The sequence below is a fragment of the Martes martes genome, assembly GCF_963455335.1.
Source record: "Martes martes genome assembly, chromosome: 15".
NCBI classification, from domain to species: domain Eukaryota; kingdom Metazoa; phylum Chordata; class Mammalia; order Carnivora; family Mustelidae; genus Martes; species Martes martes.
This window is the reverse complement of record NC_137903.1, coordinates 49,653,203-49,669,665: the sequence shown is the minus strand read 5'-3', so window position 1 is coordinate 49,669,665 and position 16,463 is coordinate 49,653,203. Positions and strand designations below refer to the sequence as shown.

The 16,463-nt window shown below is 44.3% G+C and overlaps 1 protein-coding gene across 1 annotated transcript in view; it reads left to right on the top strand.

Moving 5' to 3' along the window:
* The window catches only part of LAMC1 (laminin subunit gamma 1), a gene marked incomplete at its 5' end in the record, with an annotated part of 126,039 nt that overhangs the window by 67,232 nt on the left and 42,344 nt on the right, over window positions 1-16,463 (top strand). Inside the window, one exon of the mRNA XM_080824502.1 lies at window positions 14,906-15,210. Coding sequence (XP_080680628.1) covers window positions 14,906-15,210 — 305 coding nt within the window. The remainder of the gene's footprint in view (window positions 1-14,905; window positions 15,211-16,463) is intronic.

The window sequence follows — 16,463 nt, the reverse complement described above, 5'->3', positions numbered from 1 at the left end:
ACCCTGAAGACTTACCGCATGCTCCTGGTTGAAGCTCTTCTGGAACCAGAGCTGCTAAAACGAACTTTGGAAGGTTTGGTTTATCCTCTGAAGGAGGCTGTGTTCACAAATGGGATTTCTGGCCTTTTATCTTTAGGAAGAGGGGTTTTTCCTTTGCTCTTGTTGAAGGCTGCCCCCCAAAGGCTCTTTTAGAGATGTTGTCCTGGTTTTAAAATAACTGGAAGAATGTCTTAAAGGCATCATCTTAAACTTTGTCAGGGACTAGAAAACATTTCATTGCAGAATTCTGACCTGCTGTGTGTAATAGATGAGTCAGTCTAGCAAACAAATACTTACTGAGCACCTGGTTTGTGTCAAGGACAGTGCCTGAGGGATGGTGGGTTACAACTCCCTTATGTCATAGCAATCAGTTTAGTGAGCAATCAGTTTAGTGAGCTGTAACTAGCATTTTTAACAAATAAAATGGAGAATAGAACAGAGCATCAGGTCGCATCGTAGATAATAGTAATGGCGTGTTCAGGGTTGCAATATAAGGTGGTGGTTGTTGTGTTGTTGTTTTGTCATGGTCAGAAAAGCTTGAAAAATGTTGCTGTTGTAGAGGATACCCAAAAAGTACAGATGGATTCCTTTGCTTTTGAGTAAGTTGCTCTCTCGGAGGGTAAAGCAAACTTATGCAAGGATGTAATACTAAGTACTGAATTCTGCGGTTTGGGTAGGAGGTGCCATGTGTTCAGAAAAGTAAGATGATAACACAAATGTCACGGAGACCATAGTACTTGAACTCAACCTGGAAAGATCGGTAGGGTTTGGCAGGAGTAAAGGCTAGAGGGTGACTCTGGAGCCACAAATGGTACATGGATGGAAACCATGGCAAAGCTGGTCTGGAGGTTTTAGTTTATGCTGGAGAGTGTTAGGATATGGTTTGAAGGTACAAAATGAAGCAGAGTTGTTCAGATTTATGAATCCCTTGCAATAACATGTCTAAGGAATTTGCACCGGATCAAATAGCTTGCACAGATTGGTAAGCTGGAGAGTGAGAGGATGTAGGATGTGTTTATATGGTATTTTCCTGCTCCTTCCCAATTCCTTTTTGGTCCTGTAGTTCCTAAGAGAATGTCTTCCAGGTGGGTGTCAGATACCAAGTCATTGGCATCAGATCAAAGAGAACTAGAAAAGACTTTGGCTGTCCTCCAAAATGTAAATAGAAAGGTAGAACAAGTCCCATTGTGGTGCATGTGAAACACTCCCATGGATGAGAACTGTAGCACTGTCTGTTTGAAATATGGTGAAGGGTCGATTTGAAGAACATTTCTTCTGATAGCACTGCTAAATGTTTGCTCTCAATGTAGAAGGGAAAGCAGATAAGAAAGGCTTATGTTTTTGAAGTACTAGGAATCTGACCGACCTCTCCGAAGTATGCTCTGTGAATAATTGGTCAGATGGTCTTCTCCGACATCCTCTCACTGAGTGTGGGATATACATAAGGTATAAAAACAGCTCCAGTCGTGATCATAAAAAGTGTCTTCTCACTAGAAAGAGATATTGAAAACTCTTGACTACTTTTTAATGGAAGAGAAATTTAAAACAAGTTTCTGGAAGCATAATGTACATTAAAGGGAAGGTGATTTAACTAGAAAAAAGCATATTTGGGGCGTCTGGGTGGCTCAGTTGGTTAAGCGACTGCCTTCAGCTCAGGTCATGATCCCAGGGTCCTGGGATCGAGTCCTGCATCGGGCTCCCTGCTCCATGGGGAGTCTGCTTCTCCCTCTGACCTTCTCCCCTTTCATGCTCTCTCTCACTGTCTCTCTCTCAAATAAATAAATAAAATCTTAAAAAAAAAAAGCACATTTGAACACAACTATTTAATTTCTAACACTAAATATGCCAGTAATTTAGATTGACTTCTGGATGGAAGTTTCGATTCTTATCGTGGTAGATTATCCAATGTTCTAAACTTAAGGCTGTCCTAGGGAATATTCAGTGTTCAAGTCTTTAGAAAAAATAAGCAGATGCTCGCATCTGGGAGTGCGAGATTGTTTACAAATAGTCTAGGGAGATTGCGTACATGTTAGATATCGGCGCAGCCACAGTTTAATCAGGAACGCAATAGTGAGTTCAAGCACGGCCCACGAGAGATGAAGTGATGTGAAGAACACAAACTTTGGTTTCTAAAAGGTAGTGTATAGGGCGTGCGTTTCCATGCCTCTGCGGATGAATGAAAAATGAAGAAGAGGGTATTCATTTATCCTTATCTTAGGAAGGCATCTGCTCACAATCAGTCACTTGTGGACAGAGAGCCAGCTGGCAAAGGATTTTCATGATGTAAACGGTCCATCCGCTCAGAAGAGCAGAAGCACAAGGAGGCCTGTGTGAAGGACTGAATTCCTACCCAGAGGACAATGGAGGGAGGTTCTAGCAGAGATCTGAATGGGATCTACTCGCATTTTCCACTTTATTTGCAGTTATCAACACGTCATTTTTCCTGCTGTTCCAGTGGTGATACGCTGTTGAGCTGATGTCTCCGTTTCCCTCTTTTCATTGCTCTTACCTGCTCATTAAGTCTCCACTTGGGGTGGGTTCCGGTGGCACCCCTGGAAAAATGGTCCTACTTTTTACAGCACTGCTATCTCCTCTGTCTTTCTGCTTGGCTGTCTTATTTTTGTGGGCTGTAGAGGGAATTATAGATTTGATTTTTGAAATAAATTACAGCCCTTCATCTTTTTTTTTTTTTTTAAGATTTTATTTGTCAGAGGGAGAGAGAAAGAGAACACAAGCAGACAGAGCAAGCAGAGGGAGAAGCAGGCTCCCCACCGAGCAAGGAGGCTGACGTGGGATTCCATCCCAGGATCCTGCGATCATAACCCACTCCAAAGGCAGACACTTAACCGACTGAGCCACCCAGGCGTCTTTCCGTCCCCTCCTCTTTTAACTGCTGACCTTTCTGCCTGTTTGTTTGCCAGGAAAGAAAAAGGTGGCACTTTTAGTTTTTTCCCCCTATGAAGTAAAAAGTAATTCTTGTATCAGATATATTAGAATTGTTACTAATCTTGTAAAATTTCTGAATAAACTTTCTGCATATTTTTTGTGGCAATAGAAGAAACATTCTAGTGTCCTTGGACCAGATTTTAAAACGGTATGGCTTGCAGATGAGACAGAAGAGGTTTTAGTAGAAATCTCTGTTCTTACAGTCTCTGATTTCTTAGATCAGGATTGACAACTGCTTTCTTTGCAAGACCACGTGGTAAATATTGTAGGCCGTGCATGCTCTCTCAAAATTGCTCACCTCTACCCTTTTAAGCAGAAAGCAGCCAGAGACAGAGTGCAAATGAATGGGCGTGGCTTTGTTCCAGTAAAACTACAAAATAGCTAGATTCAGTCTGCAGGCTATAGTTTGTCAACCTTGCATTCTAAATGACTAAGTATGTGTCCTAAGGCTGGAGTCTGGAAGGAGATGGGATCAGTTACTTCAAAGTATTTCTGAAATGAAAAGAAAGCACGCCCTGCAGATGAGATGTGAACGCTCTGAGAGTATGGAAAATCCAGAATATCAATTGGATATTGATATTGATATCCAGAATTGATATTCTGGATTTTAGACTGTTCTTTTACTTCCTCAGTCAGTCTCTGTCTCCCCCTTTTCCCTTTCATCTCCCTTGCCTTTTTTCCTCCTCCCTCTCCCTCTCTCCAATATCAAAATGAATTCCTGGTACTTTGCTTTTAAGTATCCCTTCACATAATATATAATTATTACTATTATTATTACTATACAGTTCTCTCTCTCTCTATGTGTGTGTGTGTGTGTGTGTGTGTGTATGGTATATTACATTATATATCAATATATATATTAGTACCTGAAATTTCTTCTCTGAGAAGTAAAGATTTTCTGCACTGGTCTTGAGCCAACAGAACGTAACACCCTCCCTAAAAAATGCCAACATTATTGACACAGACTGAATTAAACAAGTCTAGGCTTTCACACAAAGCAGAAAAAGCGTTTTCTTATCTTTTTGAGTGTACCGAAGCAGAAGTGAATTCTTGGCTTCCAGATTTGCTTCTTGCCATTGAGAATTGCTATTGTTTTTGTATCATTTTATTAAGTATTAGTAATTGTCGGAGAAGGAAGGAGGAAGTAGAGGAGCAAGAGGGGATAGGGAATTTGGTTTAAGGGCATCTTGACCAGTATCTGCATGGAAGGAATAGCGCTGTGAAACCCCAGCAGCAGGCAAGCTTTCTCAAAAATCAGTGTATTTCTACTTCCCTGGGAAGTAGGCCCTCAAGGGTACAAATTGGCCAGCAGAGGAAATTGACATGGAGAAAAATGTCGGGGAGTTTGGGTTCAGCTAGTCCAGTCACCCGGCTCCTGGGAGGGGAGGTGATCAAGCCCTTATGAGTGTACTGTCTGAATGTGTCTTAAGAAAGACGGCTGTGATTCTGCTTCGCTGCTCATGCCTGCACAGTTAACACTTGCAATAAATTTCACCTCGAAATCCTGACGTGTGAAAATCAGAGTTACCACTCACGGGTGCCTAAGTTCATTCCATAGGGCAGCACCGAGCTCAGAGCTCTTTTCCTGCCCAAGTCTTTGAAGGGTGAGAACCAAGATAAGGAAGAGTTGACAGTCGGGCAATATCCCTCCAGTGTAGTTAATTATACATAAAACTCATCCAGGGTGCTTTTGAAAATACGGGTTTGGGAACTCACCCAGAACTTATAAAAATGGAACTTCTGGGGATGAGACTCAACAGTTTTCACTTTTTCAGAAGGTTTCTACTTTCCCAGATTCTGACAGGCTATCCTTACCACAGGCCAGTGGGGGGACTACTGTAGCAGGAAAGCTTACCCTGGGCTGGCTCTACTGGGGAGTGGCCTTCCAGAGCTCCTGTGGTTTTAAACTGTTTGGATACCAGATAGCTCTTTAATCTAGACACTTACAGTGACCCCTGTTAATTCCATTATTTCTTCTCTCTTGAGGAAAGTCTTTGAGAAGTCTTAAAGAACTCTACTGTGGACCAGAGTGGGTGTCCCTTACACACTCTCATCCATCTCCACCACCGGGGAAGAGCCTCACTGTTTTGTTGTAATGGATCCTTCCCATCGACATAACATGCGCTGCCTTCCCACCTTAAAGAGCACTTTCTCCTGGAACCCCCTCTTCTCTCCTCCATCTACCACCTTATTTCTTGATAGCGGAAGAACTTAGAAAATTGTCTTTATTCATTGTCTCCAGTCCTGTCTTCTCTGACCACACTCCCCCTACACTTTCTTTCTTCGCTCTTACTTAGGCCACGCCGACCTCCTCACCGTTCCCCAGGTCACGCCGGCATTCTCCTGCCCTAGGGTATCTGCATTTGTCCTTCCTAGTATGCTCTTCCCTCCATGTCTCTTTCACGTCTTCACATGTCCCCTTAGCCGGGTCTCTGATGACCGTGTATTTATAAATAGCACTTCTCTGTGCTTTCCATCTCCACCTTGTTCTTCATTGTGTCATTTATCATCTAACGCACAATATTTTTGTTTTGTGACTGTCATTTATCCCTTACCTACCCCACTCCCTACTGTGCTGTCATCCCCACAATTTTGGGACCTTGTCTGTCTGATTCTCTGCCTGAGCCCCAGTGCTCGCTAAGTATTTGCTGAATGAATGGAAGGATTTGGACTTGCAATTATCAAGACCAGTTGGGCTATTATCCTTGACCTAATGGGTGGCTGTGGTAGGAAATCAAACAATTGTGAAAACTGAGAAAGATATTTTAGCCTTTAACATATTTTATGGTATCTGTAGTTATTTCTTCTATTTCTTCTTTCTTACTATTATACAAATAGTAATTGATCTAGGGGAATAAGGGGCAAGGAATTAAAGAATTAAAGAATTAAAGAAACTGGAAACTAGAAAAGGCATTCTAGCAAAATGAAGGATTGAGTATTTCAAATAGCTCGGTAGACTTTAGCTTAAATTCACCTAGCGAGTAGTTGTTGAATAAATAAAATATGCTGTTGGTCAACTTCCTATGACTTTGGTGGGGAGGGGTTTACTAGCGTCGTTCTTCGTCTGTCATCGCACCATGTAACTGTAGATTAGGATCTTTTCTCCCCCAGATTTTCTCACTCTTCTTTTACCATTTTTTACTCTTCTGTTGATAAAAGCCAAAAATCAGTCAATTCTCAATAGTGTGTGAATGTTACAGAACAAGAATTAAGCTTCTCATAAAATCATGGTGTCTTTTTTCTTTTTCACATCTTAACAATTAGACATTTTTAAAGTATGAGTTCCTTGCACCTTGTATATTTGTTCCCTCTTTATGTCTTGATTTTATTTGCTTAGTATTATAATTAACTACTTTCCCTATGGAATTCCATTAAATTCCACTTGTCAGTCAATTCCTTGTTGGAATTCTGTTGTTCAGCAGAGTGGATTTTTTGCCTCTTTTTGGATGAGTGGGAGTAAATGCTGGCTTCATTCCTTCAGCATGCCTGTGACCCACTAGCCTGAATTAGGGCTGCTGTTGAGTCTTGTAAACATGAGGTTTGGGTTAATAAGGCATAAGCCCAGTTTTTGGCTTGGAATCTTACTTGGGAATTTGTGTCTTCTGGTGAAAGTTTCAAATAAAATTATAAAGATATACAAATTAGGATAGGCTTATTTTGTGTCTAAATAATGGAAAAGATTTATCTTTAACAGTAATTTGTACCTATTTGAAAGTCCTCTCCAAGACTGTTCGATATTCTAGCCTTCGGTTAAGAATTCTCTGTTCAGATAATGGCTGTCTGATCTCATATTTAATTGGCATGTTACGCCAAATCACTTTTGACCCTTAAGTTTGCCGAAGAGTATGCGGCATTCCTGGGGTATCGCAGGTGGGTAATACAAGCAGGAAGATTTTATTTTTTGTGGATTGCTGTACTAGGTTGGTGCCATGGTCTTATTTACCAGTAGCACCAAGAGCTAGTTTGTGGGGGGAGTGGTAGGAAGAGACTAGAACTGTCTTCTTTGGCTTAAATTTTAAATTGGTACTTTATGGAAACCTCTAGTTTTCCTAAGATTTTGGGTTTATCTTCCCCCAAATCATGCCAGTCAACTTCAGAACTCTCCCCCCCCATAGCTCCATTGTTACAACCGTAGCACTGTTTTTATAACAGCTTTGGTATAGAGTTTTAGCTTTAAAAAAACCCAAATATTTAATTAATTAATTTGTTTGTTTAGAATGTGGGGGATGGGCAGAGGGAGAGAAAAGGGGAGAGAACTTGGAGCAGACTCCATGCTGAGCACAGAGCCCAACTCCGGGTTTGATCTCACAACACTGAGATCAGAACCTGAGCCGGATAAGATGCTTAACTGTCTGAGCCACCCAGGCATCCTTAGAATTTTAGCTTTTAAAAGAACTCTGACAGGGAGTCTGCTACCCACCTCATTCTCCCTTTGTGCAGTCTCTCTCTCTTTCTCAAATAAATGGATAAAATCTTTAAAAACAAAATAGCGTAACTGGGTGAGTCAGTCAGTTAAGCATCTGCCTTCAGCTCAGGTCATGATCTTGGGATCTTGGGATGGAGTCTCGCGCCAGGCTCTCCACTCAGTGGGGAGTCTGCTTCTCCCTCTTCCTCTGTGCTCTCTTTCAAATGAGTGGGTAAAATCTTAAAAAAAAAGGAAATAAGAGAACTCTAATGTGATTACGTGCACTGCTTCTTTGTCTGCCTGCTTTGTGGATTTCATCGTGGCAGTTTGCAGTTGGAACTCTCCATAGTCTGGTGCCGCTGATCTCAGCATGTCATTCTGTCAGGATGGTGGCTCATGTGTGATATTACGTGTGTTCAGGAAGTTTGGGCTATTGAAACACTTACTCACTTGAATATCAATTACACTTCTCAGATTACAACTTCCATTGCATTTGCTTTAATAAAATTTTATTTTATTTTTATTTATTTACTTTTTAATAAATTAAATTTTAGATGACTATTTTATACAAAGCGGTACAGGTTTCTTGTCCTTGTTCCTAAGTTGCACTGGCTGAGATGTGCTTCACATAGAATTGTCCCCTTGCCCTGTTGGCATTTAGCTGACTGAGAGAGGGTATGAGGAAGGAACACTGACATTTAAGGGGAAGCCATGGGAGAGTAAGTTATTGAAAACAATATTATCATCAAATTATTTTGAGGATGAGTTTTAGACAATAGAAATTAGCTTTTCGGCAGGCAGGCAGAACTGGGTTTTCCAGCAGTTGGCATGAACTCCATGTACCCATATCACTTCCACACGTTCTATGTTTGGCTGTTCCTCTTTCTGCTTTCTGGTCACCCATCTGTGTCTACTTGAGGATCCCACATTCAGCATGAACTTGGCCCTGGGTCATCTTGACTGGCCAGGCGGTGTTTGTACCATCTGTCTGCTGAGGTGGAATGATAACAGCTGGTACGCAGCTGGACACATTGTCCTGGGAACTCTTATTTCAACCAGCGGTTATACTAACAAAAATGAAAACGTTTTCAGATCGCTGCTTTCTGTGACTAGTGTTTGTGTTAACTGTTTGTGTTTGGAGAATCCCATCGCGTAGCCTAAACGTCTACCCTCTCTAACTGACTATGTACTACAACCTTATTACAAGTTTTATATTGCTAAGATCAAGCTTGACTTCAAGGAGAACAGTCCTTTTCTGACTCTAAGGAGTTAGCACATGGGAACAATAGTGAATCAGTGACTCCTAATACTTTAGAATGAACTAGTTTTCTTTATTGAATTCAGGCCACGGAAGGGCATTTTGAAGTTTCGTGAAATTCTATATAGCCATTGTCATTCATGACTTCACTGTACAGGGGGCTGTTTCACAAGATCCTCATGGAATTCTTCTGAGCTGCACATAACAGAGAAGCATTTATGTTCCCAGTCAGTCCTTGAAGCCAATTCTAAGACAGGAAGGGTTTCTCCCCTACTCAGAGAGATTAGAAATACTTCACCACGTAGGAGGCTTAAGCAGAATTCCTTGGCTTGGTCCTGCATGAACAAAGGCTGGATTCTCATTGTGCAGACGGCCCCCTCCCCTCCTCTCATTGCCTCAGCCAGCATGAACTGAAGGATGCGGGGCAGGAAGTATTAGTTAATTTTGTGCGCCTCATTCTAAACATCTGTACTTGAGTCTTTGTTTATGGAAGGAATGTGGCAGGAGGAGGGGGAAATGCAATGGAACATTCAGAAGCTAAATATTTTCCCGAGGGTGTGTATATCCATGGTTGGTCTTCAGGCTCATGAATGCAAGGCAAAGGGCAGAAGATGTTCTAGTTGTGCAAGTGGCTGAAGACTTTCTACACTTCTGCTTGCTGACTTTCTTCATTGTTTGGCTTGGCCTCTTTATCTTAAAGTCACACTGTCTACGTCCACATGCTCCCACAGTATAAAAATAGTAGACCAGCTATCATTGGACTGGTAATTAGAAGACTTGGTCTTGTGTTCTATTTTTCTACCATTTAGACCTTTTTCCTTTGTCCACTGTGAAATGAGTAGGATGGATAGATAAAGAGTAGGGAGGTACGGCGAGGGAGAGAGAGAATGAGGGGGAGCATACTTGATGGGTCTCACTGGCAGCTGTTTAATGGAATGAAACCCAGCTCCTTGGTTTCCCAGTTCTTGATTATCCATGACCACAGGTGATGGTGACTAGATGACTCAAGACTTGACCCTTCTCCATTTTCTGTATTGGTGTCCCGATTTTTTCAGATTAGATTCCAAGTTCCTTGAAGTAATTTCAGTGCCCTTGTCTCTTATCTATAAAGCGGGGTGCAAAGAAGGGGACTGTTGAAAATTACACCTGTCCAAAGATGTCTGCACAAAGTCATGACCTCCTCCCCTTGTCTCAGCAGCCCTGTCTCTGCCCGGCAAGTCGTCTTTTCCTCTGGTCCGCTTCCTCTGCTGGCCTCTGCAGTGGCTCTTATGAAGTCTGTCCCCTCTCTGCAGATACTCCCCACCGGCTTTGCTCTCAACTCCTCCCCCTTAGCAGGTACCTTTGATTTTCACTGCACAGAAAAGATAAAGTCATCAGAACTGTTTCAGCTTCCATCTGCTAAAACCTGCTCGGTCACTTGTGTTTGCACCCAGCTAGAAAGCAAGGGTGTGAGGTTTCTCCTTATTGGGGCCAGTTCTTACCGCCCAGCCTTGCTTCCATATCAAGCCTTGCCCCTTTTGGTTGACTTGAGCACAAGAACGTGTAATACAGACTCCTCCGTCCTACCTCAAAAAAACAAAAAAGAAAGAAATATTCCTGGAACCCAGCGTCCTACCCCACCATTGTCCTCCTTCCCTTCAACCCCCTGTCGTTGACCACACTCCGCTGTGACTGCTTTCCTGCCTCGTATCTGCCGTTCATCTTCAATCCCACCCACCCTGTCCATGGGGCCACTCTCCCTGAGTACAGCAGTGACCTGTTTGTGGCTTAGAGCCAGTGGACATCACAGTCATTGCCTTACATGACTCTTAGCATATTTTAACACTGTTGATTACTTCCTCCTCAAATGCTCTTGGTTTCCATGTTTGTCTCTTTTACTTGCCGTCCTCTCTCCGGCCCTACGGCCTCCCCTGCAGTCCTCCATCTGCTGTCTGTGCTTTAAATGTTGATACCCCTCAGAGTGATCTCAAAAGTCCGCTCTCTCCTCACTCCTCACCCTTGCTGGAATGGACAGACTATGACTCAGACATCTCTCTTGGGCTTTCAGACCACTCACCTCCAACTCCCTACCAGACGTTTCCTCTTGTTAGATGATCCACAGACACCTCAAAACTAGGATAACCAAAATTGAACTCCTCTTCCCATCCCGCCCCACCCCCCCCCGCCTCCAATCCTGCTGAACCTCCTCTGTCCTCTCTGACAGTGGACGGTTCTACTCTCCATCTGCTTGTTTTTATTTATTTTTTTAAAAATTTATTTGTTTATCTATTTATCTGACAGAGATCACAAGTAGAGAGGCAGGCAGAGAGAGGAGGGGAAGCAGGCTCCCCGCCGAGCAGACAGCCTGACGTGGGGCTCGATCCCAAGACCCCGGGGACCATGACCCAAGCCAGAGGCAAAGGCTTTAACCCACTGAGCCACCCAGGCGCCCCTTTCTGCTTGTTTTTCAATGAGAAAACTAAATATTATTTTTAATCCTTCCATCTTATTTCCAGCCAAGGAGCTTTGACCATGAAACATGTCCACAGACTAAAAGTAGAAGGGAGTTCAGAAATGGTGCCCTCTCCCCTTTACTGTCCATCGGTTACTAAGTTACTACTGAGGTCAACTTTCTACACCTCACCCAGACCCATTCACTTCTCTCCATTCCAGCTGTCAGCCACTGTCATCTCCGGGACTCCTGCCACATCTTCTTCACTATTCTCTCCACTTTTAGTCCTGTCCCTTCCAACCTCCTCTCTACCCAGTGGCAGTGGCCAGAGTGCTCTTTTTAAAAGTCAGATCTGAGCCTGGGAGGCTCAGTCAGTTAAGTGGCCAACTCTTGATTTCAGCCCTGGTCATGATCTCAGGCATCGGGCTTCACACTCAGTGTGGAGTCTGCGTGGGGTTCTGTCTCCTTCCCTCTCCCTCCTCCTCTGCCCTTCCCTTGGCTCACACTCTCTGCCTCTCTCTGTCTCCTTCTCCCTCTCTCAAATAAATAAAATCTTAATAATAATAAAAGTCAAATCTGTTCGTGTATTTCCCGTATAAATGCTTCAGTGGCTCGCCATTGCCCTTAGGCTGGTGTTGCTCTTGAAGGTGGTCTCAGGCCTGGCCTGTGCTCCTTCCCGTTGAGCCCATGTCCAGCCACGCTCCAGTCCTTGCTGTAGTGCGCAACTCTAACTCCTCAGTGATCGCTCCTCTGTGTTCTCTGGGCTTTTCATACGTGCTGTTTCATTTGCCTGGACAGCTGATCCCTGTTTGCTTAGGTAATTCCTCTGCATTCCTCAGGTCCGGACGCAGATGTCACTTCTTCTAGAAAATGTTTTTTGATGCTGCAAATCCACCTTAGGTGACTTTCCTCCACGCTCCCCAAACTTTGTGCATTTCCCCCCTTCAAAGCCCTCATCACATGGAATTGCCATCGTCTGTGTCCACTGCTGGATTGACCTGAACTCTGAGGGCAGTGCCTGTGGCTGTCTTGTCCTGTGGAATGTGTGAGCCTCTTTTGCCCATGGCCACAGAGCCCTTTTTCTCTTCAACTATGGCTGTGGGTTGGAATGCAAAAGGCAGCTCTGAAAACAAGGCTTAGTGAGGAAGGGCCGGCACCAGAAAACTCATTTGCGTCCAAGTTGAACGCTAGCAAAGTTGCTTCCTCATGTTCTGCCACCCATTGCCTGGGGTCTGTGGCACCAGTGGGAATGACCCCATGAGCTGGCTTCTTTCAGAGGGTGGCTCTGTGGTGCAGATTTTAGCGGGGACCACAGTACATTATCTTCTCTCCTTTGATCCAGTCTCCTGCAGGTTGAGTTGTTAAAGAACAATGAGATGTCAGACTTGGAGACAGTAGAAAAGCGGGGGTAATCTGTAATGCACAGATTAGTGAGGAAGCCTTTGAACATCCCAAACCACCTGTTCCTGAATAAAACTCGATTGTTTTACCATTCCAGCACGTCTTACCTAGTCTCTGGAATGCCATAGATGCTACAGTATAAATCCACACCCTCATTCAAGGGTAACATTTTAACATGTTTGATACAGTAAAGAGATAGAGGTTACATTTTCATTCTTCTAACAGGTGGGGTATAAAGGGGATTTGCAAAACCTGTGTCTGCAAACTGTTGTACTGCATCTGGGGTAGAAGATCCAGATCTGTATGCCATTCTCTGGCAACTGTACGTAGTCCCTGGGACAATCAGACCCTTATATGTGAACATATCCAGGATCCTAATTTAGGAGTTTTCTTCTGAACTCTCTTATTAATGATGCCTTATATGTATATAGAGTTTTACAATTAACCAGGTACATGCAAGATCTTAATTTGACCTTCCAAGAGCTCTTTGAGGTAGGTGGCTCAGGGGTCATCCCCCTCATTTTCGCAGAGGAGAAAATGGCAGAGCAGAAATCACACAGCTAGTAACTGAAGGAGCCAGGCCCTGGGCTCGGGTCTCACAGGGCCCAGTCCTGCGTTCTTTCCATCATGCCACACACCTCCGTGTTCAAGATTGTGTGTGTGTGAATGTGTTTCGGGTGTATGGGGGAATTAGTTAATCAGACTTCTCCTTTAAGATCTGGACCACCTAAGAAATAGTTAGGTATGCTCATCATCTTAGTTTTATTGTGGATACTACAGGATTAGAGAATGGAATACGTGACTTACATGGACACGTGGGCTTTCAGCTCTCCCCCTCCCCCACCTCTGCACCCCACCTCTGCACCCCACCTCTGCAGCCCAGCTGGACTCATCCATGCGGTCCCACATCTGGTAGTAGGACAGCTGCAGGCCTCCCTGTCACGGAGGCAGACGCGCTGTCTCGCAGTCTTGCGTTGCGGTGCGCAGGAGAGGAGAGGGGCCCACAGGCAGGCAGCTGGAGAGTGAGCTGAGGAGACTCCAGGCCACATTGACCTTCCCTCCCTCTCCCCTGCGGATGGGTGGGCACAAGGAAGGAAGAGGTTAGCAGGAGTCCCTCGGCAACCCTTCTGAGAGGGTTCAGGGGTTCCTCTTCTGTGGGCTTTGTAGGGGAGGATGAGTATGGTGCTTCCTGCGGAATTAATTCCCTTGGGGAGGAAAGACTGTAAGTTCCTCGAGGGCAAGGACCTCTTATGTCTAACACATCCTGTCCTCCAAACTATATAGCATAGGACTGAACATGTAGTTGTGCCCAAAAAATACTTGCTGATCAATCTGTGATCTTCACTATAGCGTAGAAGTTGTAGAGAATAAATATTGTCAGAGATGGGAAGACCCAACTGGAGAATGAAAGGTGATTAAAAACATTCGCGCTCTGTCTTTTTGACCCACCTGAAGGCATGCTGGCTGGCAGCCAAACTGTCCCAGCCATCAGACTGTGCCCTCGCCAGCTGTCCCAGCCATCAGACTGTGCCTTCACTAGCTGTCCCAGCCATCAGACCGTGCTCTGGCTAGCTGCCCCAGCCATCAGACTGTGCCCTCGCTAGCTGCCCCAGCCATCAGACTGTGCCCTAACTGCCCCAGCAAGCTGTCTGAGGAGTGGTTCATCCTCCAGAGACAGCAGCCCAGTGGCTCCCCCTTTTGCTGTCCTTGCCTGCTCAGTGCTTGGATCTTGCATATTCTTCTTTGAACAAATGCAAACAACTTCTTTAACCCCACCCCCTCCTTTTTTCTCTATCTCTTTTGTTTTTCTTTGTTCAGCTGCTGGAGGAATTTTTTTCTTCATTCCTGCTCTACTCCCTGCCCCATCTCTTAATCACTCCTTTTCTCTTTTTCTTTCTGAAATTCCTCTCTTAACTTAGTAGATAAGTAGAAGAATACTGCTCGTGATAGTCTTCCTGCATCAAGAAGGAACGTAATAGTTAAGAGAGTGAGTTTTTAAGTACCTTGAATATCCAGAATGCCCATCTAGAAAGCTGGCAAATACTTTGTTTTTAAATTAAATTGCTTTTGCTGAAGCACCAGCACTAAGAATAAGTGCACTTTTTAATGCAATTTTGATTTTGTTTAATTGTGTAAGTACAGTGCTACCATTTTTCATGGCAAACAAGATTCCAACAATGCGTGTCTTAAATAAGCTTTTATGAGCCAACTTATGACCCAAACTGTAACTAGTCCTGTCTGTGGGAAAATGCTCACTATTTCCAGGTTTAGAATACCTATCGGAAGCAACCAAGGTGTTGTGGGTTCTGGAACCATCTTCATCTAGGGCGTATCCTTCCTTTGTCAGGGTCCTAAGCAAACTGGGAATGGAGGGAATCTCTTTGCTTCATACATATGACTTACCAACTTCATGTTTGTCCCACAGGAAAAGCTTTTGACATCACATACGTGCGCCTCAAGTTCCACACCAGCCGCCCCGAGAGCTTCGCCATTTACAAGCGCACGCGGGAAGACGGGCCCTGGATTCCTTACCAGTACTACAGTGGCTCCTGCGAGAACACCTACTCGAAGGCAAACCGCGGCTTCATCAGGACGGGTGGAGACGAGCAGCAGGCCTTGTGCACGGATGAATTCAGTGACATTTCCCCTCTAACTGGGGGCAACGTGGCCTTTTCAACTCTAGAAGGAAGGCCCAGTGCCTACAACTTTGACAACAGCCCTGTGCTGCAGGTAATGGATCCAGAAGCTGACTCTGTAGCCCGCTGGTTCTCCCCTGTGCATGCAGGAGGCAGGAAGACTGTTGTATGGAGGCCTGTGGTCCCCCTTCTGGGGGAAGGGGTAGGAGTGGCAGCTTCCAGGCGGACATTATTCTGCTCTCCTGAATATTCTCAGTATGTGAAGGAAAGCAGCTTTAGTCCTGCCGCCCAGGTGGTGTTCTTGTGTTCTCATGTACCTGCCAGTGTACTCTGGGATAGAAACTGCAGAAATTTTTTAAAAAACTGAACAATTTAAACTTGGGTCTTTACTTGGCAGTGGAAACATTTTGCTTCTGACCTTTTGAAGAGAGTATTTGAATCTACCTGTTCTTTTCTTTCTCTTTCTTTCTTTATTTCTTTTTTTTTTTTTTTTTAAGATTTCATTTATTTGAGAGAGAGAGAGGGAGAGCACGAGCATGTGCCGGCAGACATGAGTGGGGGGAGGGGCCGAGGGAGGAGAGAAGCAGGCTCCCCACTGAGCAGGGAGCCCGCCCTGGAGCTTGATCCCAGGACGCCGAGATCATGACCTGAGCCGAAGGCAGACACTGAACTGACTGAGCCACCCAAGCGCCCCCTGAATCTATCCATTATTTTCACAACCTTCCTTATCTCTTCCATTTGACCAAAGGAAGTATTTTTTAGTGTTCGAGAGGGGGAACAATTGAAGCAAGTCATTTAAGAATGCCATCTTTCCTCATTATTGTGCAGGGGAACGTGGACCAGGTTTGTTTGCACTATTGTCAATCATAAAAACTTCTGATCACCTGAGAGTGCTGGTGTCTGTGACAGGAGATACGTGTAGGTTCCCGTGGTACAGTGCTCGAGCATCACGATGGAAACCTTTCCCTATTTGAGCATGGAAAGAGTTAAAGCTATCTTTTTTCTCGTGAATTCTGTGTCCATGTTCTTTATACCCCATAATTTGGAATCTTTCTGCAGCACAGAATTGGAGATGCTTCTGTCGTGTGGCTGAAGCTGACGTCTAAGTGGGGGCAGCTGTATAAACTGACTGAGATGAGAAAGACTGGATGTGGGTCTGCAAACTCTGTGTACGTTTTATGAAAATCTGTCGTCATTTCTAAGTAGGGAGAAGTAGGGAGTTCCTTTATTCTTCTGGGCTTTATGCCTTTTTTTTTTTTTTTTGTAAGGATTTATTTATTTATTAGAGGGAGAGAGAGCATGAGCAGTAGGGAGAGGGAAAAGCAGATTCCTACTCAGTGGGGAGCC